This window comes from Macaca nemestrina, chromosome 1, assembly GCF_043159975.1.
Source record: "Macaca nemestrina isolate mMacNem1 chromosome 1, mMacNem.hap1, whole genome shotgun sequence".
Classification (NCBI taxonomy): Eukaryota; Metazoa; Chordata; class Mammalia; order Primates; family Cercopithecidae; genus Macaca; species Macaca nemestrina.
In genome coordinates this window covers 206,112,288-206,135,176 of record NC_092125.1, presented here as the reverse complement: position 1 = coordinate 206,135,176, position 22,889 = coordinate 206,112,288, and the positions used below count along the sequence as shown (strand labels likewise).

The 22,889-nt window shown below is 44.0% G+C and overlaps 1 protein-coding gene across 3 annotated transcripts; it reads right to left on the bottom strand.

The window, feature by feature from the left end:
• Positions 1–1,599: 1,599 nt before the first annotated feature.
• Positions 1,600–22,889, bottom strand: LOC105494550 (replication protein A2). 3 transcript variants are annotated; one of them, XM_024796794.2, is made up of 9 exons: positions 22,720–22,889; positions 22,157–22,263; positions 14,967–15,068; positions 14,720–14,833; positions 7,924–7,998; positions 7,297–7,413; positions 4,297–4,404; positions 4,019–4,113; positions 1,600–2,311 (listed from the first exon to the last, which is right to left on the bottom strand). In XM_024796794.2, the coding sequence occupies exons 1-9, from the start codon at positions 22,751–22,753 to the stop codon at positions 2,227–2,229; spliced, it is 837 nt and encodes a 278-aa protein (XP_024652562.1). In that variant the 5' UTR covers positions 22,754–22,889; the 3' UTR covers positions 1,600–2,226. The 3 variants fall into 3 exon arrangements, with proteins under 3 accessions (XP_024652562.1, XP_011761367.2, XP_024652563.1); XM_011763065.3 differs by having other exon boundaries at positions 22,524–22,840; XM_024796795.2 differs by having other exon boundaries at positions 22,006–22,263; positions 22,524–22,837.

The following is a 22,889-nucleotide window of genomic DNA, read 5'->3' as shown; positions in this document are numbered from 1 at the left end:
CAGTGAGCTGAGATCCGGCCACTGCACTCCAGCCTGGGCGATAGAGCGAGACTCCGTCTCAAAAAAAATAAATAAATAAAATAAAAAAGAAAACCACTTCCACCCATAGAAGTACTGCTACTGCTTTGCCCATTTGAGGGCACCAGCTTGATAACTAGAAAGAGAAGTTTACCAGCCATGAAAGTATCCTGTCATACATTCCAAATTCAAATATATATGATTTTACTTGTTTTTTTTTTTTTTTTTTTTTTTTTTTTGAGACGGAGTCTGGCTCTGTTGCCCAGGCTGGAGTGCAGAGGCCGGATCTCAGCTCACTGCAAGCTCCGCCTCCCGGGTTTACGCCATTCTCCTGCCTCAGCCTCCCGAGTAGCTGGGACTACAGGCGCCCACCACCTCGCCCGGCTAGATTTTTTTTGTATTTTTTTTGTAGAGACGGGGTTTCACCGTGTTAGCCAGGATGGTCTCGATCTCCTGACCTTGTGATCCGCCCGTCTCGGCCTCCCAAAGTGCTGGGATTACAGGCTTGAGCCACCGTGCCCGGCGATTTTACTTGTTTTTAGCCAATGTTCTTTCTTTGAGAAAATAACCAACAACGAACACACTTGCAAATGAACTGCTGCTGCGTTTCACACATTTGCATAGTTCCGCAGATGTTAACAACTCTGCATGTATAGAAAACAACCACACATTCATTCACTCTTAGAAACCAAGTAGGTGGGGCCTTCTCTACACAGCTGCTAGATCTCATTTAGAAAGAGTTAAAGCAGAGAATTCTTTTTTTTTTTTTTGTGAGACAGAGTCTCACTCTGTCGCCAGGCTGGAGTGCAGTGGTGTGATCTCCAATCACTGCAACCTCTGCCTCCCGGGTTCAAGTGATTCTCCTGCCTCAGCCTCCCGAGTAGCTGGGACTACAGGCAAGTGCCACCACGCCCGGCTAATTTTTGTACTTTTAGTAGAGACGGGGTTTCACCGTGCTGGCCAGAATGGTCTCGATCTCTTGATCCGCCCGCCTCCACCTCCCAAAGTGCTGGAATTACATGTGTGAGCCACTGCGCCCAGCCTAAAGCAGAGAATTCTTATTTGGATGTTACACCTTGCTAACTTTATCTCAAAATTGGTTCTTTTATTCAAGATGTAGATTACTTTCAGGAGTTGTCAAAAACATCTTTGAACTAGTTTCTTTTTCTGTAAGAAACAGCCGATCAAGTTGGCCAAAAAATGACTATAGGCTTTTGGAAAGTCTCATCTTGAGGCCAAATGGGTAGCTATTTGATTCAGTTACATGATCACACACTGCCAAAGAGTTCACATTAAGGTCCATTCTCTAATCCCTTTAAGTGGCAATGCTAGATGTAGACGCTTTACAGACTATGTGTTTTATTCAATCTTCATAACAAACCCAGGGGAAATGACGTTGTTTTCTTTTTGTAAACCAGGAAATGGAGGTTCTCAGAGCTGACATAGCCTGCTCAAGATTCTAACTAAAAAGTGGGAAAGCCAGAATTCAAATCCAAGTTTCACTATGTTACACTGCCTCAGATGATAAAGTAGTCATTACACTGCTCAGAAAGAAAAAATGAGAACATTTTTACAAGTTGCTATAATAGAACTGTTTTATTAAACATACGAATGTACTTATTTTGTACAAAATGCAGTAACACTTCTTCCTTTCCTCTGCCCCTGGAGGCCACCACCGCAGAACTTCATGTTCACAGAAACACACGTCATGACAAGTGTGTCAAGCAGTCATGACAAGCAGGAAAGTGCAATTCTGAAAGTAATGCCACACAACCAAAGTGGGAAACAAAAACAGGCAGAGGCCAGCAGGTTTCTCAGCTAGGGCTCTGCCTACAAGGCCCTGGTCCTGCTCATCTTTCAGCAGCAAACATTTTAAGAAGAGAAACTCCCGAGCACTATGTAAGTACTCTCCTGGTAGCATCCTTCCAATTCCACCTATCTTGCTGTGGTAACAAGCTTATTTGTAACTTCCTCAAGAAATCCCACCCTGGATTGCATCCCTGTCAATTGCCCATCTCCCTCTGGGCTTCAAACAAAACAAAACAAAACAGAAGAGCAGTAAGTTTCAAAAGGATGTCAGAGGAGACCTTTAGATAGATGAAACCTACTTCCTAGAAGCCACGTGGCCAAACATATGCAGAGCCGGAGACAATAGATTTTGAAACTAGGTCCAGCTGTAAAATATCTCAGGTACCCAATTAGATCCAGTTATTCTGCATCTGTGGATTTAAAATGGTCATCATCCACAGTAGAATAGATGTGCCCCTCATTGCTCAGAAAATCCACAGCTTGCCTAGAAAGAAAGAAAGAAAAAAAAAAAGTCATTTTCAGGCCAATTCAGAAGGAAATTGCCTTTTGGATATGGCCAAATATGCAAACTTCGCTTATCTCCCAACTCTCTACCTTAGCTAAGAATTCACAAGTATTTTGTACACAGAAAGCTCTCACAGGGAGAAATGCCAGTAAAATAGCAAAACAGAGCTTATTCATGGAGACACTGGCTATTAGGGCTATCTTGGATCCCTCTCCCAAACTGTGTAAAGGAAAGACAACAGGGCCTCACTTAAACACAGTCTAAGCAGGAAAACGAGGATCTAAAGCTGTAGTCACACTTGCACACAAAATCTCCTGGTAAAAAGAGCTGTCTTTAAAAGTTCCCCTTTTCCAGCCACACACTGAAATCCCTTTGGTCCCCCCCTGGGAAGTAAAGTTGTGGGAAGCAAAGGAAACACTGAAACCTTCAAACTCTTCAAGGTCCTCAGGGTTAGTGTCAGTAACGTATTTAATAGCCACAATCTACGGAGCACCTAAGTGACAGCAGTTCTCTACCTCATCAGCACAGTAACTCTGAGATAGGAATTATTATCCTTATTTTACAGGACAGGAAATGGAATTAGTCCTGAGTATTCCTTTTCTATCTAGGCCTGGCAGGTCAATTGGTTTATAGTAACAAATAACTATCACAAGCACCATCACCGTAAGTCAGTGTGTTTGACTGGTTTACTACACTGGAATCAGGAGGCTGCTTGTCTAAGATGGAATCAGGATAAGGGTGTTGGAAGGACTGGTTGTTTAATAAGGTCCAGATAGTCTAATACACTCATGTCCACAATGGGGACAGTAACAGCAACAGGACTGTACACCTGAGGACCAGGAGCTAAGGACTTCCCTCCTCCAGTCTAAATCCCATAAGGAAATCAGGTCAACTTTTTGCTCAGAATTATTATATATCCCTTACATATAATGGTCCTTAGTGTCTGCTGAATGAAAAAATTTGCTGAATAAGTGATGTGATGGGTAGCACCATTTTGGTGCATAGTCTTTTTCCTGTTTTTCCATAGCTGAACAATTTCCATTCTGCCACCAGGGTTGTAGTTAAGTTGTTTTTGTGTGACAGTCTCATTCTGTCATTCAGGATGGAGTGCAGTGGCACAATGATGGCTCACTGCAGCCTCGACTTTCTGGGCTCAAGTGATCCTCCCACCTCAGCCTCCTGGGTAGCTGGGACTACAGGCATGCACCACTGTGCCCGGCTAATTTGTTTTTATTGTTTTTGTAGAGACAAGGTTTTGCCACGTTGCCCAGGCTGGTCTTGAACTCCTGAGTTCAAGCAATCTGCCCATCTCAGCCTCCCAAAGTGCTAGAACTATAGGCATGAGCTAGTGCCTGGCGAAATTTTACTTTTTTTTGAGATGGAATCTCACTCTGTCACCCAGGCTGGAGCGCAGCAGTGCGATCACTGAGTGCCACCACGCTTGGCTAATTTTTGTATTTTTAGTAGAGACAGGGTTTTCACCATGTTGGCCAGGCTGGTCTCAAACTGCTGACTTCAGGTGATCCACCCACCTCGGCCTCCCAAAGTGCTGAGATTACGGGCGTGAGCTACCATGCCCGGCCGCCAAGTTTTACTTTTAAAACTCACTTCTCACTATCAGGAAACACTTGTGAGGGGAAACAGGTACAATTCCAGAGCCTGAGCTCATGAAAATCAAATACTTACTTGATTGAAGATACAGACATGTGTTTCAGCTGGTTCTTGAGATCCTGAAAGTTCAACCCTTCAGGTCTTGGACAAGCCTTAATCATATTCAACACCTGAAGATTCAAATCAGAAAGATTTTCGCAATTATTTTGGATCAGCCACCCCTTTGCAAACCTGAGTCCCTTTATAGGAAAGAAATAAACCAGGTATTCAAACAATCTTAGCTCATCAAGGAAATAACAAAATTTAAGACTGTCTGTGTTTTGTATTTCTGAAGCCACTCTGGTGGAGTTTACCTGGTTTTGGGCCACAGTGAGGCCATTTGCTGGCAGGAAGCTATTCCCACCGAAGTTCCCTGCTTCACTCATTCCTGGATTGCTGATAGGTGCTCTCCCTGCTGAGGGCTGAATTAAGAAATAAGTTAACAATATTAGAAAATCCATCAAGTTAAACAGTCTTTACAACTTCAAATAGCTCGTTAAGCAGCTTACAAAAAACAATTTATAAACAGTTTCCCAGTAACACTGCTTACATTGGAATGGACAGCTATTATCTAAAGAGTATTTCATAGGAAGATAAAGTAACTCCCCGAAGCACATAAATATCAAAAAGAGACAGATCCTCTTGGCTCCTTTTGTTTCTGATGTGAGAGGAACCAGAGAAGAGTAGCAGTGAGAAGAAAATTACCCAGAGTCTGCTATTTTGGTATCCATGTGGCCCAATCACTCAAGCATTCACTGAGTGTCTATAGGCATGAAGCACCACAGGCAGAGAAAAGGAGACACAGTCCCTATCGTCCTCTCTCTTTCCTTTTTTTAAAACAAATTCTTAAAATGCTCTGCAATCACTATTTTCATTTCCTTTCTCCCCAGTCACTCCTTAGCCCACCATATTTGGGTTCTCCCCAAGTACACCTCTGAAACTGTTTTCACCAAAGTCACCAAAGACTCTTCAACCAATTATCAAAGTCTCTTTCAGTCCTCCTAATACTTGACCTCTCAGAAGCAGACACTGCTGACCACACTCCTCTTGAAATGTGTTCCTCCCTGGGCTTCTTGACACCACATTCTTCTGCTTCTCCATCTGACTCTCAAACTGAACCTTCTCAGTATCCCTCATTAGCCTCTTCTATCTGTCTCCCAAAAGGCTGACAGAGTCCCCAGGATTTCATCCCAGACTGCCTCCTAGGCCACAAATCCTCACTGCCAGCCAGATTGCTAACTGGACGCCAACACGGTGAAACCCCGTCTCTACTAAAACTACAAAAATTAGCTGGGTGTGGTAGTGCGCACCTGTAATCCCAGATACTGGGGAGGCTGAGACAGGAGAATCGCTTGAACCCGAGAAGCGGAGGCAGCAGTGAGCTGAGATCACGTCATTGCACTCCAGCCTGGGTGACAGAATGAGACTGTCTCAAAAAAAAAAAAAAAAAAAAAGGCTGGGCGCAGTGATGAGTCACTTTGGGAGGCTGAGGCGGGCAGATCACGAGGTCAGGAGATTGAGATCATCCTGGCTAACACGGTGAAACCCCTTCTCTACTAAAAATACAAAAATTAGCCAAGCATGGTGGTGGACGCCTGTGGTCCCAGCTACTCGGGAGGTTGAGGCAGGAGAATGGCGTGAACCCGGGAGGTGGAGCTTGCAGTGAGCTGAGATTGCGCTACTGCACTCCAGCCTGGGTGAAAGAGTGAGACTCCATCTCAAAAAAAACAAAAACAAAAACAAAAAAACCGCCAAATAAACAAAATTTTAAAAATTTGAATAAAGGCAATCCTTACTATGGCCTCCAAAGCCCCACATAATCTGGGCCCTGCCTCCTTGTCTACAACCCTCTCCCTCTCCCGTCATTTGCTTCACTCCAGACTCTGGCCTTGCTGGTTTCAGAGATGTCACGCTTACTCCACACTCCTGCTTCTTGCACTTCCTAGTCCCTCTGGTTTGGAATGTTCTTCCCCATCTAAAATTGTACCATTCTTGGTTCCCTCCATCACCCTCTTCTCCTATTTTGCTTTATTTACTTCAGAGCACCTATATAACTACCTAAAATTATATATATTTTTTGTTTATTGCTTCTTTCTCCCAAGAATATAAGTATATCGTGTTCACTGCTAAACTCGAATGGGGACTAGAATGATTGGGACTATCAAATCAAAGTAGGCGCAATAAATATTTTTCTTTTTCTTTATTTTTTTGAGACAAAGTTGCTCTGTTGCCTAGGCTGCAGTGAGTAGCACAATCACAGCTCAATGCAGCCTTGACCTCCTGGGCTTAAGTGATCTCCCAAACTCAGCCTCCCAAGTAGCCCATCGAATTCTTTAATTTTTTTTCTAGAGACAGGGTCTCCCTATGTTACCCAGGGTGGTGTCTCGAACTGGGCTCAAGTGATGCCCCCATACCATCCTCCCAAAGTGCTAGGATTTCAGGCCATGAACCACCACACCTGGCCCTGAGGGCTTTCTAATACTAGAGTCAACAAACCTTTTGTGTGGTCCTAGATGGACTTGCCAAAGTCAATTCACACAATGGAAAATACTATGGAGAAATTTCAATACGAATCAATAAATATAATTTCAGGGAAAAAATATAATAGTACATAATTTTTCTTTTTTCTTTTTTTTTTTTTTTTTTTGAGACGGAGTCTCGCTCTGTCACCCAGGCTGGAGTGCAGTGGCCGGATCTCAGCTCACTGCAAGCTCCGCCTCCCGGGTTCACGCCATTCTCCGGCCTCAGCCTCCCGAGTAGCTGGGACTACAGGCGCCCGCCACCTCGCCCGGCTAGTTTTTTGTATTTCTTAATAGAGACGGGGTTTCACCGTGTTAGCCAGGATGGTCTCGATCTCCTGACCTCGTGATCCGCCCGTCTCGGCCTCCCAAAGTGCTGGGATTACAGGCTTGAGCCACCGCGCCCGGCCAATAGTACATAATTTTTCCTACTTAGCCAGTAAGTTGGAAGGAAGACAGCAAAATGCTGTCCTGAAAGGGGCTACTCTCTGAATATGCACTGCCAATCCTTGGAGCTAAGAGCTCAGCCTATAATTACATGTCTACACCTAAGGGTTGTCACAGGCCCCAGCTGTCCAGGCCAGTGTCAGAGGAACTCTTAATTCTGAGAGAAACATCAGTGTTTCATCTGAAATAAAATACGGTGACAAAGCTAATGGAGAAAGTGTTCTGAGGACTTAGTGATGTCTTTCTCTGGCTCAGCCTTCAAAATGTCAAGGAAATCAAAGCTGGAACACAAAAGTAACCTGTGTTCTTCCAGGGAAGAGAAAAAGCTAGGAAAGTGAGGCTACTCACCTGGCTGTTGGCTTTGCTTAGTACCATGTGTGCATTGATCACTTCCAGAATATGTGTGGTGAACTCATTCATATCCTCCAGGGGCATGATTTTAAAGGCTACCAGGCTCTTTTTGTTCTATCAAAATGAAGAAAAAAATGTGAATAAAATATGAACATACATTAATTTCAGGTCAACAATGTGGCTCTTTTCTTGGTTATAATATTAATATTTTGCCAATATGAGAGAAATGTTATATACTCTCAGAAGTAATCCAAACATGCTCAAACATGAGAAAAACACTAAAATTAATAGCTAAGGGACATTAATAATTTTCCCAAGGTTGCATAACGGAGCAAAATCTAGACTCCTGACTCCGAATCTAGTGTTCTCCTTTCTCCAACTAATGAACGCCACAGATGGCAATTGTAGGAGATTCTGTTCTTTCTTTACTATTCTGTCAATTTCATGTTAAGGTAAAAAAAAAAAAAAAGAAAGAAGAGTTATTTCCTTTTGAAGAAGAGAGTAAGAAATAACTTCCCATTAAACAGGGGGACTTAAGTATTTTAACTATCCAAAAGCCATGACATGAATCTAGAAACTGCTTCATGCAAAAACACTTTAACTGCTATTTTATTCTGACTTTACCTGAAAAGATCTCAGGTGGCCTGCCACTTTCACATATGTTTCTGGAGGAACCACAGTGTTTTCACTGCTGGCATCCTAACATAAAATACAAACATGTCATTAAGGTTTTAGTGATGCTGGTGAAAGCCTCTTTAACATTTCTATATTATGTAGAGAAAGAGAAAGTTACAAAGTAGAAGAGTTAAAGGATCCTAAAATGGCATTAAGGAGTTTGCCCTGCCTTTTACAACTTACTTTTTTGTAAAACCAGGAATTAGAATAAAAATATCTCTAAAGGTAATTCTCAGTTCCAAAGTTCTGTAGCACATCATAAAAAAGTAAACAATTATGACACTCTCATTCAAGCTCTTAGGCACACAATTTTCTTTTTTTTGTGTGTGTGTGAGGGAGTCTCGCTCTGTCGCCCAGACTGGAGTGCAGTGGCATGATCTTGGCTCACTGCAACCTCCCCCTCCCAAGGGAGGGTTTGAGTGATTCTCCTGCCTCAGCTTCCCCCATAGCTGGGATTATAGGCGCCCGCCACCATGCCCCGCAGGCACACAATTTTATGGTGGATATACTTACTGGCAAAGCAATTCTACTTTTGGGAACTTAAGGAAGTAATTAAGAACATGCATTAAGATTTAGATTTATCATAGTACAGAATATTAAAAATTGTAAAACAACCTAAATATGCAACATAAAGTACACATTTCTATATGATAGGATACTCCACACTGTTGCAAATGATAACACAGAATTCTATTTACTGTCTGGAAAAACAAGTCATGACACATGGAAAAAAGCTGATTTCCCATTTGGGACAATATACACTAAACTGTTTAATGGTTGACTAGGATAATTACAAACTATTTTAATATTTATCAGTTTCCTAGAATATGGACACATTATTTATAAGAAAAATACATTAGCTGATTTTTTTTTTTTGAGATGAAGTGTCTTGCTCTGTCACCCAGCCTGGAGTGCAGTGGCACGATTTCAGCTCATTGCAACCTCTGCCTCATGGGTTCAAGCAATTCTCCCGCCTCAGCCTCCCGAGTAGCTGGGCACGCAACACCATGCCAGGCTAATTTTTGTATTTTTAGTAGAGATGGGGTTTCACCATGTTGGCCAGGCTGGTCTCAAACTCCTGACCTCAGGTGATCCACTCGTCTTGGCCTCCCCAAAGTCCCGGGATTACAGGCATGAGCCACCGCACCTGGTCAAAAAGACTATTTTTTTAAAACAACTATCATACTGGCAAAAATTTAAGACAAAAACCCATTGTTAGGCCGGATGTGGTGGCTCACGCCTGTAATCCCAGAACTTTGGGAGGCCAAGGCAGGAGGATCACCTGAGGTCAGGAGTTAGAGACCAGCCTCAACATGGAGAAACCCCATCTCTACTAAAATTACAAAATTAGCTGGGCATGGTGGTACACGCCTGTAATCCCAGCTACTCGGGAGGCTGATGCAGGAGAATTGCTTGAACCTGGGAGGTGGAGGTTGCAGTGAGCCGAGATTGCGCCATTGCACTCTAGCCTAGGCAACAAGAGCGAAACTCCGTCTCAAAACAAAACAACAACAAACAAAAAAACCCATTGTTAGAAAGGGTATGGAGGATGGGCACAGTGGCTCACACCTGTAATCCCAGCATGTTGGGAGGCTGAGGTGGGAGGATTGCTTGAACCCAGGAGTTTGAGACCAACCTGGGCAACACGGTGAGATCCTATTTCTTAAAAAAAAAAAAAAAAAAAAAGTTAAGGGTATGGAAACTAACTGGGCACTCTCATGCATGATTGAAGTGTAAACTGGTACCTTTATAGAAGACAGTACAAAAATGCAAAAATTAAGATGTTAAAAAAAAAGTGAAGTGTGTATTTCCCCCCAGAAAACCTACTTTTAGGAATATATCATTATTTTATTTTTTTGAGATGGAATTTTGCTCTTTTTGCCCAGGCTGAATGCAATGGCACGATCTTGGCTCACTGCAATCTCTGCCTCCCGGGTTCAAGCGATTCTCCTGACTCAGTCTCCCGAGTAGCTGGGATTATAGGCATGCGCCACCACGCCTGGCTAATTTTGTATTTTTAGTAGAGGTGGGGTTTCACCATGTTGGCCGGGCTGGTCTTTAGCTCCTGACGTCAGGTGATCTGCCTGCCTTGGCCTCCCAAAGTGCTGGAATTACAGGCGTGAGCCACGGCGTCCAGCCTTATGATTATTTTATAATCATGAAGAAATGTATGCAAAGATACTCACTGGTGCATTGTGTATAATGGTGAACGACTGAAAAGAAGCTAAATGCTGTTCCCTGATTGGGTCTACTGTTAAGTAAGGAACGATGTATTCTTACAATGGAATAGGTGGTCATTTAAAATGACAGATGTAAATCTTTACAGATAACATTAAAAAATCAGTTCCTGGCTAGGCCATGGTGGCTCAAGCCTGTAATCCCAGGACTTTGGGAGGCCGAGGCAGGCGGTTCACCTGAGGTCAGGAGTTCGAGACCAGCCTGGCCAACATGTTGAAACCCTGTCTCTACTAAAAATACAGAAATTAGCCAGGTGTGGTGGTGCACGCCTGTAATCCCAGCTATTTGGGAGGCTGAGGCAGGGGAATTGCTTGAACCCGAGAAGTGGAGGTTGCAGTGAACCAAGATTGCGCCAATGCATTCCAGCCTGGATGACAGAGTGAGACTCAGTCTGGAAAAAAAAAAAAAAATCGGTTCCTCACCAGGTATGGTGGCATCAGTCTATAGTTCAGCTACTTGGGAGGTTAAGGTCAAAGGATCACTTGAGCCCAGCTTTGAGGCCAGTCTAGGCAGCAAGCCAAGACCCTGTCTCTATTTAAAAAAAAAGGGCCTATGATTCACGCCTATAATCCTAGCCCTCTGGGAGGCTGAGGCGGGCGATCACCTGAGGTTGGGAGTTTGAGACCATCCTGACAAACATGGAGAAACCCCGTCTCTACAAAATACAAAATTAGGTGGGTGTGGTGGCACATGCCTGTAATCCCAGCTACTCGGGAGGCTAAGGCAGGAGAATCGCTTGAACTTGGGAGGCAGAGGGTGCAGTGAGCCGGAGATCGTGCCATTGCACTCCAGCCTGGGCAAGAAGAGCAAAACCCCATTTAAAAAAAAAAAAAAAAAATTCAGTTCCACAACATAATTTCAAAAAAAAAAAATTCAGTTCCACAACATAATTTTTAGTGAAAAGAGCAAATTACTTAGCAGTTGCATAGCATATTATCCCTTTTACAGTAAAAGAGGTATGTGGACATCTGTATGTACATATAGGCAGAGACAGATGCCTGAAAGGATATTTCCCAAAATGTGTTATAACAGTTCTTTAAGGGACATGAGATTTCAGGTGATTTTTAAAATGCTTGATGGCAGGGACTGTGTCTACTTCATTCTTTTTATACCTGGAACCAGGCACAGTCTGGTTCAGAATTGGTACTCCAACAGTAACTGCTGAATGAATTATCCTTTATTTTTCTGAGAAGCAAAAAATTAAAAAATTACATAACTACCAAGTTATTTCTCTATGGTAACTTGTGGTTTTTGAAGGAAAACGGTCTTTTTTTTTGAGTCAGAGTATCACTCTGTTGCCCAGGCTGCAGTGCAGTGGCGCGATCTTGGCTCACTGCAACCTCTGCCTCCTAGGTTCAAGCAATTTTCCTGCCTCAGCTTCTGCGTAGCTGGGATTACAGGTGCCCGCCTCATTTTTGTATTATTAGTAGAGACGGAGTTTCACCACGTTGGCCAGGCTGGTTTCAAACTTCTGACTTCAGGTGACCCGCCCGCATTGGCCTCCCAAAGTGCAGGGATTATGGGCGTGAGCCACCATGCCCAGCCTAAAACAGTCTTTATTATTCAAATTTTGTTTAATGAATGTATTTCAAAAACAAAATACAAAACACCAAGAGGCCTTCTGCACAATTAAAAATATAAAAGGATAAAAAGTATATACTGTATTTCAATCTATTTTATCCATGTTTATAAAGACACTTATATACACATGCTGCTGTGTAAAAATTGGGTCAAATCCTGCATACCATATTGTAATATGCTTTTTTCAACAACTTATGGCAAACACTTCTTTGTGACAATACACGCTTTTCTATATCATTTGTAGTATGTTATAAATATGTCATGGTTTACTTAGTAATCCTTTATTGCTAGTATTTTGAGATTGCTTTATTTTTATTTATTTATTTTGAGACAGAGTGTTGCTCTGTTGCCCAGACTAGAGTGCAGTAGCATGATCTCGGCTTACTGCAACCTCCGCCTCCCAGGTTCAAGTAATTCTCCTGCCTCAGCCTCCTGAGTCGAGTAGCTGGGATTACAGGTACGCACAACCACGCCCGGCTAATTTTTGTATTTTTAGGAGACAGAGTTTCACCATGTTGGCCAGGCTGGATTTGAACTCCTGACCTCAGGTGATCTGCCTGCCTTGGCTTCCCAAAGTGCTGGGATTACAGGCGTGACCACTTCACTGGTCTAAATCTTTGTACGTGTCTGTAATTCTTTCCTTGATGTAAACTCCTAGGTCACCATTGTTTTTTTTTTTTTTTTTTTTTTTTGAGACGGAGTCTTGCTCTGTCTCCCAGGCTGGAGTGCAGTGGCACGATCTTGGCTCACTGTAAGCTCCGCCTTCTGGGTTCACGCCATTCTCCTGCCTCAGCCTCCCGAGTAGCTGGGACTACAGGTACCTGCCACCATGCTCGGCTAATTTTTTGTATTTTTAGTAGAGACGGGGTTTTACTGTGTTAGCCAGGATGGTTTCGATCTCCTGACCTTGTGATCCATCCACCTCAGCCTCCCAAAGTGCTGGGATTACAGGCGTGAGCCACTGCATCTGGCCGTTAGGTCACCATTTTTGTGACTGATGCTTTTGATACAAGCTGATGTTTGAGAAAGGTTATACCAATTTATACTCACACTATAAGCCTACTTTCTTGGACAATAACAAATCACTCAATATTTATTAAGTGCCTACTACTAAGCTAGGGCACTGTGTGGTAGCTGTTGCTCTTACTAGAACTAGACATTGTCATTCTTTGTTTTCTTTGCAAACTTAAGCTAAAAATGATATCTCAATGTTTGTTAAGCCTGCTTTAGTTACTGCCACTACCATTTCTACTGTCTTTTATGAATTATCTGTGCATCTTGTTTGGTCATTTTTCTAAGGTGCAGTGGTTTTCTGGTTTTATAAGAGCTTTTTGGCTGGACGCAGTGGCTCAAGCCTGTAATCGCAGAACTTTGGGAGGCCAAGGTGAGCAGATAACTTGAAGTCAGGAGTTTGAGACCAGCTTGGCCAACAGGGTAAAACCCTCTCTCTAGTAAAAATATAAAAATTAGCCAGGCATGATGCCACAAACTTGTAATCTCAGCTACTCAGGAAGGTGAGGCGGGAGGGTTGCCTGAGCCAAAAAGGTGGAGGTTGCAGTGAGCTGATATTGAGCTACTGTACTCCAGCTTTGGAGACAAAGTGAGACTCTTTCTCAAAAAAACAACAACAACAAACAAAACAAAACTCAAAACCAGAAACAACAAAAAAGAGCTTTTTTTTGTTGTTGAGACAGTCTCAGTGTGTCACCCAGGCTGGAGTACAGTGGCACAATCTCAGTTTCACTGCAACCCCTGCCTCTCGGTTCAAGCAATTCTCTTGCCTCAGCCTCCCGAGTAGCTGGAATTACAGGCGCCCACCACCACGCCTGGCTAAGTTTTTATATTTTTTAGTAGAGATGGGTTTTACCATGTTGGCCAGGCTGGTCTCGAACTCCTGACCTCTAGTGATCCACCATGCCAGGCCAAAAAGGAGCTTTTTATTAACTAAAAATTTAAATGTTTGTAGTATGTTGCAAATATTTTCCACACTCATTTAAACAATATTTATTCTAGGACCACTATGTGACTAGCACTGCTCTAGGTGCTAAGGCTACAGTGATGACCAAGATAAAAATCTTTGCTCTAGGCTGGGCGTGAGGGTTCAAGCCTGTAATCCGATCACTTTGAGAGGCTGAGGTGGGTGGATCACCTGAGGTCAGGAGTTTGAAACTAGCCTGTCCAACATGGCGAAACCCCACCTCTACTAAAAATATAAAAAATTAGTCAGGTGTGGTTGCAGGCGCCTGTAATCCCAGCTACTTGGGAGGCTAAGGCAGGAGAATTGCTTGAACTTGGGCCGCAGAGGTTGCAGTGAGCTGAGATTGTGCCACTGCACTCCAGCCTGGGCAACAGCGCAAGATTCTGTCTCAACAACAAAAAAAGCAGGGGCCGGGCGCGGTGGCTCAAGCCTGTAATCCCGGTGCTTTGGGAGGCCAAGGCGGGTGGATCACAAGGTCAGGAGTTCAAGACCAGCCTGACCAAGACAGTGAAACCCCGTCTCTACTAAAAATACAAAAATTAGCCAGGCATGGTGGCAGGTGCCTGTAATCCCAGCTACTTGGGAAGCTGAGGCAGAGAATCGCTTGAGCCTGGGAGGCAGAGGTTGTAGTGAGCTGAGATCCCACCACTGTACTGTACTGCCTGGGCGACAGAGTGAGACTGTCTCAAAAAAACAAAACAAAACAAAAAAAGCCTTTGTTCTATTGGAACTTAACATTCTACTGTCTCCTGTCATTTGACTTTTAATTCTATTTTTGGTATATCGGGAAGGTATATAATCAAATCTATTAACCTTTCACTTTAGGGTATCTGTCTTTGATGTCTTTTTGTATTATTTTTATAAGAAAAAACTTTAAAAAGACTAAAAAAGTTCAACATCTCCACAGTTCCAAAGTAACCCCATCATGATTCAAAAACAGCCACTTACATCTGTGTCAACCCACTGGCGAACGTCCATGGGTGCAGCTGTCATGTCATCTATTTTGTAAACAATGTTGGTTGGAGCCTTCTCTGCATGTCTGATGATCCCCACAATAGTGACCTAGGTTAGAAGAAAGAAAAAAAAAAAAGGCTGTTTCCCCTGAAACCAAGGCTACATTTTTGTATTTTTAAACATAGTCTTATTTCATTCTTTATTATGAGTAAGTGATTCCTTTACAAATTATTTGACATACCTGTGAAATCTCAACATTCCCAATTCTGAACACTTCATCAACCAAAGTGGCAGAAAGCAGCTGAGATATAGTACAGGGTACAATGTGCTGGGCTCGGGCTCTCTAAAAAGAAAAAGCATGCAAAATTCAATTAAGAAAGTAATAACTACCACTCATTTGACACCTGCCATGTGCCAAGTACTTTAAATATATTAGAACATTGAATTTCAAAACAAATCTCATTATCTTTGCTTTAGAGAGATGGAAACCAAGGCCATATAGCAAACCAATACCACACTTTTAGAATCCAAACCCAGGTTTGTCTAACTCCAGAGTTCCTGCTGAATACATGTGTTGCCCTGAGAATTCACCAAAATGAGGTCAGAGTGGGGGACAGGATAAGGAAGAACGACCTGCTGCTGCCAGAACAGACCTTCAAGAGGAAACCCCAGCTTTAGGGTGTAGACAGGCTGGTGCTGCTGTTCAGGTCACTGACAAAATGAGATGGTATTGGGAAAAGGTCTGAGAAATGACTAATGGAGACAGAACTCTGGAATTGCTTGTAGGTCTTGTGATGAACTATAAAAGGTAGAAGAATAGCTTCTTGTAGGACAGATTTTTTGACAATCAAATGGAGCTCCAGGGGAAATGGAATAAGAGCTTGGACATGTTGGACATCTTTTTAAATTTTTTTTTTCTTTTGAGACACAGTTTCGCTCCTGTTGCTCAGGCTGGCGTGCAATAGCGCAATCTCAGCTCACTGCAACCTCTGCCTCCCGGGCTCAAGCGATTCTCCTGGCTCGGCCTCCTGAGTAGCTAGGACTATACGTATGTGCCAGCATTTTGCATTTGTAGTAGAGACGGGGTTTCTCCATGTTGGCCAGGCTGGTCTGGAACTCTTGACCTCAGGTGATCTGCCCACCTCAGTCTCCCAAAGTGCTGGGATTACAGGTGTAAGGCCACCGCCCTTGGCCACATTTTATGTTTTGAGATGGGGTCTTGTTCTGTCACTCAGGCTGGAGTGCAGAGGCATGATTATAGCTCACTGCAGCCTCAAACTCATGGGCTCAAGCAGTCTTCCTGCAATAGTCTCCTGAGAAGATGGGACTACAGGCACACCACCACACCCAGTCAATTAAAAAAACATTTTTTTTTTTTTGTAGAGATGGGGCTTTGCTATGTTGCCCAGGCTGGTCTTAAACTCTTGGTCTCAAGTGATCCTCCCACCTTAGCCTCCCAAAGTGTTAGGATTACAGGCATAAGCCACTGTGCTGGACTTGTGTTGGACATCTTAGGGGGAAGAGGCAGGATAGGGTAGGCAGAACAGTATCTAGTGAGTACACTCAAATCATATCCTTTTTTTTGAGATGGAGTCTCACTCTGTTGCCCAGGCTGGAGTGTGATGGAGCGATCTTGGCTCACTTCCATCTCCTGGGTTCAAGCAAGTCTCCTGTCTCAGTCCCCCAGGTAGCTGGGATTATAGGTGCACGCCACCACACCCAGCTAATTTTTGTATTTTTTCTAGAGATGGGGTTTTGCCATGTTGGCCAGGCTGGTTTCGAACTCCTGACCTCAGGCAATCTGCCCACCTTGGCCTCCCAAAATGTTGGGATTACAGGCATGAGCCACTGTACCAGGCCCAAATCTATCTTAAACCAGCCACACAACAGTGTAAACTTATTTTTGCCTGCCAGTGGCAAGAGGTAGTCTGGGTGACATAAAGATGAATACAATGGGACAGGATTTACCCTCAACATATTCCTAATCTAGGGGAGGTACAAAGGTAAACAATAAACCTGATCTTGATATACTATAAAATGAAATGTGCCATGTGGGACCTCAGAAAAACTTATTGGCAAAAGAGGGAGGCTTTAGGCTGAACTCCGAAGCACGAGAATTTCAACAGTGAAAAAGTAGCAGGTAACAGGCTGAGGGCAAGTACGTACTCCCAGTCTCCCAGAGGGAATATGTACAAGGCGGAAAAACAATGAGAGCTCTTCCTGTCAGAAGCCAAGAGGAAGTGGACCAATACCTGTACTGCACGGAAGACTTAGAACACAGTAGACTCTTGGCCTTCATGGATTTATCAGTTGCAACTCTGACCTGAACATCCATGACACTGCCAATATTTCATTTTGCTGAAGCATGATTTTTAAACGGTTAGTATTGCCACAAAGGGATAAAGCAAGCTCAGTCAACCGCTGACATATATGCCACAAAAGGCAGCAGCCAAGCTTGAGGGTTAAGACTGTGGCTCTATTCTCAAGAGCAGTTGCTCAGCCAGGCGTGGTGGCTAACGCCTGTTATCCCAAGGCCGAGGCGGGCGGATCATTTGAGGTCAGGAGTTTGAGATCAAGCCTGGCCAACATGGCGAAACCCTGTCTCTACTAAAAATTAAAAAAAAAAAAATTAGCCGGGTGTGGTGGCGTGTGCCTGTATCCCAGCTACTGGGGAGGCTGAGGCAGGAGAATCACTTGAACTCGGGAGGTGGAGGTTGCAGTGAGCCAAGATCTTGCCACGGCACTCCAGTCTGGGCAACAGAGACTCTCCTCAAAAAAAGGAAAAAAAAAAAAAAAAGAAAAGAGCAGTTGCTCTTGGTCACATTTATTAACTCATTTGTACCTTGGTTTCCTCATCTGCAAAACTAGGAATGATAAATTATAAAAATTAACTACATGGTAAGGGCTCAGAATACTACCCAGCACACAGTACTCAATAACAAATGTTAGCTATTATTATATTAGCTATTGTTCCTCATTCTTTACCTCTGCAATAGCTTTTAATAACAATGTGATGGGATCAACTGTTTTTCAATTTTACTTTATGATATTTTATAGGTAAAGTTACATGCTATGTTAATATTTATAGTTTTAAAATTTGCAGGGGTCCCAGGATTTACCTCTCACAAACTACTATATTTCTGTTTTTACCTATCACAGCTGAGATTTTCATTGTATCTTCAGCATAAGAAAACTTAAGAACCAGTAAGGTAAAGTGGCAAGAACATGAGGTTTGGAGCCAGAGAGTCCTATAGACCCATGCTCAAATCCCAGCTCCAAAGCCCTAGACACAGAACCACCTTTTCTGAAAACTGGGGATATATACCTCTTCAGTTGTAAATGAGACACATAATATATACGAAGTGCTAATACTAACCTCTGCATGCAGTGGATGTTTGACAAGTATTATTACCTCTCAGGTAAAAAAGTTACATATGGATAACAATTGAGATGTTAACAATGCCTTCGAATTCATCTCAAATCAAGTATTTAGTTTTTATTGAGCACATATTTTATGTAGGAATTGATCGCAAGGAATTCCTAGTTTGCTCCGAAGAGATTCACAGAGTGTCAATACAAGTATGCTTAATTTTGGGAAAAAAAAAAAAACATTTTCAGACTAAAAAAATTTTTATAGCTGACTATGAACTACAGGCTACTCTGACAGTACTTCATGAAGGTACCATTATTACAGATTAAAAATGGGTCACTATTTGAAACTTCACATAGTTCAATCACATTGAACAAATATATAATCAACAGGAAACATTTTGGATAGAGTTATCAACCAGGGATGGTGCTGCACACCTGTAATCCTAGCTACTTGGGAGGCTGAGGTGGGAGGATCCCTTGACCCCTGGAGTTAAGAGTCTGCAGTAAGCTATGACTGCACCACTGCACTCCAGTGGGGGTGAAAGTGAGACTGTCTCAATTTTAAAAGAAAAAAAGAATAGGGTGTTTACCTAACTTTTAACTGTGGAAAATACTAGATTTAAAAACAAAACAAGGCCAGGTGCAATGTCTCATGCCTGTAATCTCAACACTTTGGGAGGCCAAGAAGAGCGGATCGTCTGACATCAGGAGTTTGAGACCAGCCTGACCAACGTGGCAAAACCCCATCTTGACTGAAAATACAAAAATCGGCCAGGCATGGTGGCATGCGCCTGTAGTCCCAGCTACCTGGGGGGCTGAGGCAGGAGAATCGCTTGAACCCAGGAGGTGGAGGTTGCAGTGAGCTGAGATCGTTCCACTGCACTCCAGACTGGGCAACAGAGCAAGACTCTGTCTCAAAAAAATAAAAAATAAAAATAAAAACAAAAAGACTGTTCAGGCATGGTCGCTCATGCCTGTAATACCACCACCATGGGAGGCAGGGGTGGGAGGATTGCTTTAGCCCAAGAGTTTGAGACCAGCCTGGGCAACATAGTGAGACCCTGTCTCCACAAAAAGAAAAAAAAATCCAGAGACTGGGATTGAGTCTCCAACTTACAAGCATTCTTCTCTGAAAAGCTATCTTAATACCCAGCTTTTAGGAATTATGGGATAAAAATTCTAACAATCAGAATGGAGAAAAATAGTTAAGCTTGGGAAGAAAAGATGAGAACCAATCATCTACCTTGTTTTCTCCTTCACGACCTCAAGAAAATCAAAATGGAAAACTAAAGTCCCTTGAGATCTTCTAGGAGAGAGAAAACTACAACAGGGAGAAGTTGTTGCTCATCAGATGTTGGATTTGTTCAGCATCATGTGTGTACTGTCTGATTCTAGTTCCTTATTAGCTATGTAAGCTTAGGCAGTCCCTTAATATACCTGAGTCTCTGCTGTATGCTGGAATAAACAATAAATTCCTTACAGAATTACGTAAAATAATTTATATGAAAGTTATAAAGTGGCCAGGCGCAGTGGCTCACGCATGTAATCCCAGCACTTTGGGAGGCCGTGGCGGGTGGATCACAAGGTCAGGAGATCGAGACCATCCTGGCTAACATGGCACAACACCGTCTCTACTAAAAAAATACAAAAAATTAGCCAGACATGGTGGTGGGCGCCTGTAGTCCCAGCTACTTGGGAGGCTGAAGCAGGAGAATGGCGTGAACCCGGGAGGCGGGGGTTGCAGTGAGTGGAGATCGCGCCACTACACTCTAGCCTGGGCGACAGAGCTAGACTCCGTCTGAAAAAAAAAAAAAGAAAGAAAGTTATAAAGCAATGTTCACATATACCAGAATATCAATGAATGTTTTAACCTGCTCACACTGAATCTTAACACATCTGAGTGACTCCTAAAGAGAAGTCAAATTAACCCCACATTTATAGAATGAAATTGCAGTTGTTAAATGCAAACTCAGCTGGGAGTGGTGGTTCACACCTGTAATCTCAGCACTTTGGGAGGCTGAGGCAGGTGGATTGAGGCTAGGAGTCTGAGACCAGCCTGGCCAACATGGCCAAACCCTAACTCTAAAAAAAAACACAAAAATTAGCCTGACACGGCAGTGCACATATGTAGTCCGAGCTGCTAGGGAGGCTGAGGTGGGATGATCACTTGAGGCCTGGAGGTCCAAGCTGCCGTGAGCTGTGATCATGCATCACTGCTCTCCAGCCTGGCAGACAGAGACCCTGTCTCAAAAAAAAAGAAAAAAGGCAAACTCATTTCTGAGTGACTAATCAACGTTTAGACAGCTTTCTATAGATTGTTTTCCTACACAATGCCTTACTTGTCAATTCTCAGAACCACCCTATGACGTGAGTACTACTAGTATCATCAGATGAGAAAAACCAAGGGCCACAGCCTTCAAGCTGCTTTCCTGAAATCACAATGGCAGTTAAAAGGCAAAACGGATTCTGGAGTCCCCGTGTTCTGGCTCCATAGCCTGTATTCTTTGTATATAAGATAAGTCTCACAATGACATTTTAAGGTATGTTAGCCCCTCTTCATAGGTGCAAAACTGACTCCCAAGCCAGTTAAGAAATGTGTCCAGTGACACCCTGCAAGTAAAGCAGCATGGCAATAGCAGAACACGTCTATGACTTCAAAGACCACATTTCTTTTTTCGAGACAGAGTCTACTTCTGCTCCATTGCCCAGGCTGGAGTGCGGTGCCACCATCTTGGCTCACTGCAATCTGTCTCCCGAGTTCAAGTGGTTCCCTTGCCTCAGCCTCCCTAATAGCTGGGATTATAGGCACCCGCACCACGCCTGGCTAATTTTTGTATTTTTAGTAGAGATGAGGTTTCACCATGTTGGCAAGGCTGGTCAAGAACTCCTGATCTCAGGTGATCCACCCGCCTCAGCCTCCCAAAGTGCTGGGATTACGGGCGTGAGAAACCGCGGCCGGTCCAAAGATCACACCCTTTTTTGTTTTTTTTTTTTTTGAGACGGAGGAGTGCAGTGGCCGGATCTCAGTTCACTGCAAGCTCCGCCTCCCGGGTTTACGCCATTCTCCTACCTCAGCCTCCCAAGTAGCTGGGACTACAGGCGCCCGCCACTTCGCCTGGCTAATTTTTTTGTATTTTTTAGTAGAGACGGGGTTTCACCGTGTTAGCCAGGATGGTCTCGATCTCCTGACCTCGTGATCCGCCCGTCTTGGCCTACCAAAGTGCTGGGATTACAGGCTTGAGCCACGGCGCCCGGCCAAGACCACACTCTTGATGTCGCCTCACATTTAATTTAAAAGCGACTTTGGGCCGGGCTCGGCGGCTCATGCCTGTAATCCCAACACTTTGGGAGGTCGAGGCGGGCGGATCACCTCAGGTCGGGAGTTGGAGACAAGCCTGACCGACATGGAGAAACCCCGTCTCTACTAAAAGCCCAAAGTTAGCCGGGCATGGTGGTGCATGCCTGTAATTCCAGCTACTCCTGAGGCTGAAGCAGGAGAATCCCTTGAACCCGGGAGGCAGAGGTTGCGGTGAGCCAAGATCGGGCCACTGCACTCCAGCCTGGGCGATAGAGCGAGATTCCATCTCAAAAAAAAAAAAAAAAAAAAAAAATGTAAAAGAGACTATTAATACAAGTACAGGCCAGGAGCAGTGGCTCATACCTGTTACCCCAGCACTTTAAGAGGCCGAGGTGGGAGGATGGTTGAGCTCAGGGGTTTGAGACCAGCCTGGGCAACATAGTGAGACCCCATCTCTATTTTTAATAAAAATAAAAAAAACAAGTTGAGAGCGTTCACACAAGACTGATTCATTGGCTACACTAATCAATTTCAAAATAAAGCCAATGAGGGGAAAAGCCAGGGCAACAGGAGGTGCAAAATTTGGCAAGATTTCATTTCTGAAACTTACAGCACTTAATTATGAGAGATGCGGATAATAATAGATCATTATCGCAACAGTTCATGTTGAAATCTTCCTTCAAAGCATAAAGTTTCTGTCATAGATGACTTAGGGACTTCAGGACAGGATAAAACAAAACCAAATACTCCTTTCAACCTACTGATTTCTTTTCGGCCTGAGAAGGTGCGGGCGATCCAAAGCCCCCCGGGGACTGCGTGTAGCCGCCGGCTCCCCCATATGAGGAGCTGCCATAGCTTTCGAATCCACCTGTTTTGAACAACAGGATTAGTGCCTGTGCCACGTCCCGCGCCTCCGAGAAACCTGCAGGCTCCCCGAGGCTTCGCCCCTCCAAATACTGCCCGCGTCTCCCTAACCTTCCTCGCCGCCTTCCTGCGACCCCCAAACGCCCCAACTCCGCTCCCGCCCTTCCTCTCCGGCTGCCACACGCCTCTCGGACCCCAGGCTCTCCCTCTTGCTAAAACCTCCTGCGATTCTCTTCCTCCTCCACCCCGCACCCCCATCATTACTGTTCCACATCTTGGTCGCGATTTTCCGCAAAGAGGCCGAGAAGGTTCGGGTCTGGGGGAATCACGGAAAACCACAGAACGCGGCCCCTACTGCGCCGCTCTAGCTACTTTTCTCTGGCGCCACAAACTCCTTCGCGCGAATGACGGAGCCAGTCAGCTCCCGGGGAGCTTCTCGCTTCAGCCAATCGGTGCTCACGAATGCTACGCTTGTTCCTGTCTTCTCTGCCCATGCTCCAGAAAACGCACACTGCTCTCCCACTTGGCTCCAAAAGCCTCCGCGGCCATCTTTACGAAGGGCAAAACCCTCCGCACTAGCGGAAGCAAGGAGCTGACAGGGCGGTATCGCAAGAAATCAACCAATCAGAG

Coding starts and splice junctions, on each gene's coding strand:
- LOC105494550 (XM_024796794.2), bottom strand. CDS start 22,753: ATGGGCAGAGAAGACAGGAACAAGCGTAGCATTC. Junction 7,414..7,923: donor GCCACCTGAGATCTTTTCAG/GTAAAGTCAGAA, acceptor TCATTTTGATAG/AACAAAAAGAGCCTGGTAGC. Junction 4,114..4,296: donor TCACTGTGGCCCAAAACCAG/GTAAACTCCACC, acceptor TTGAATCTTCAG/GTGTTGAATATGATTAAGGC.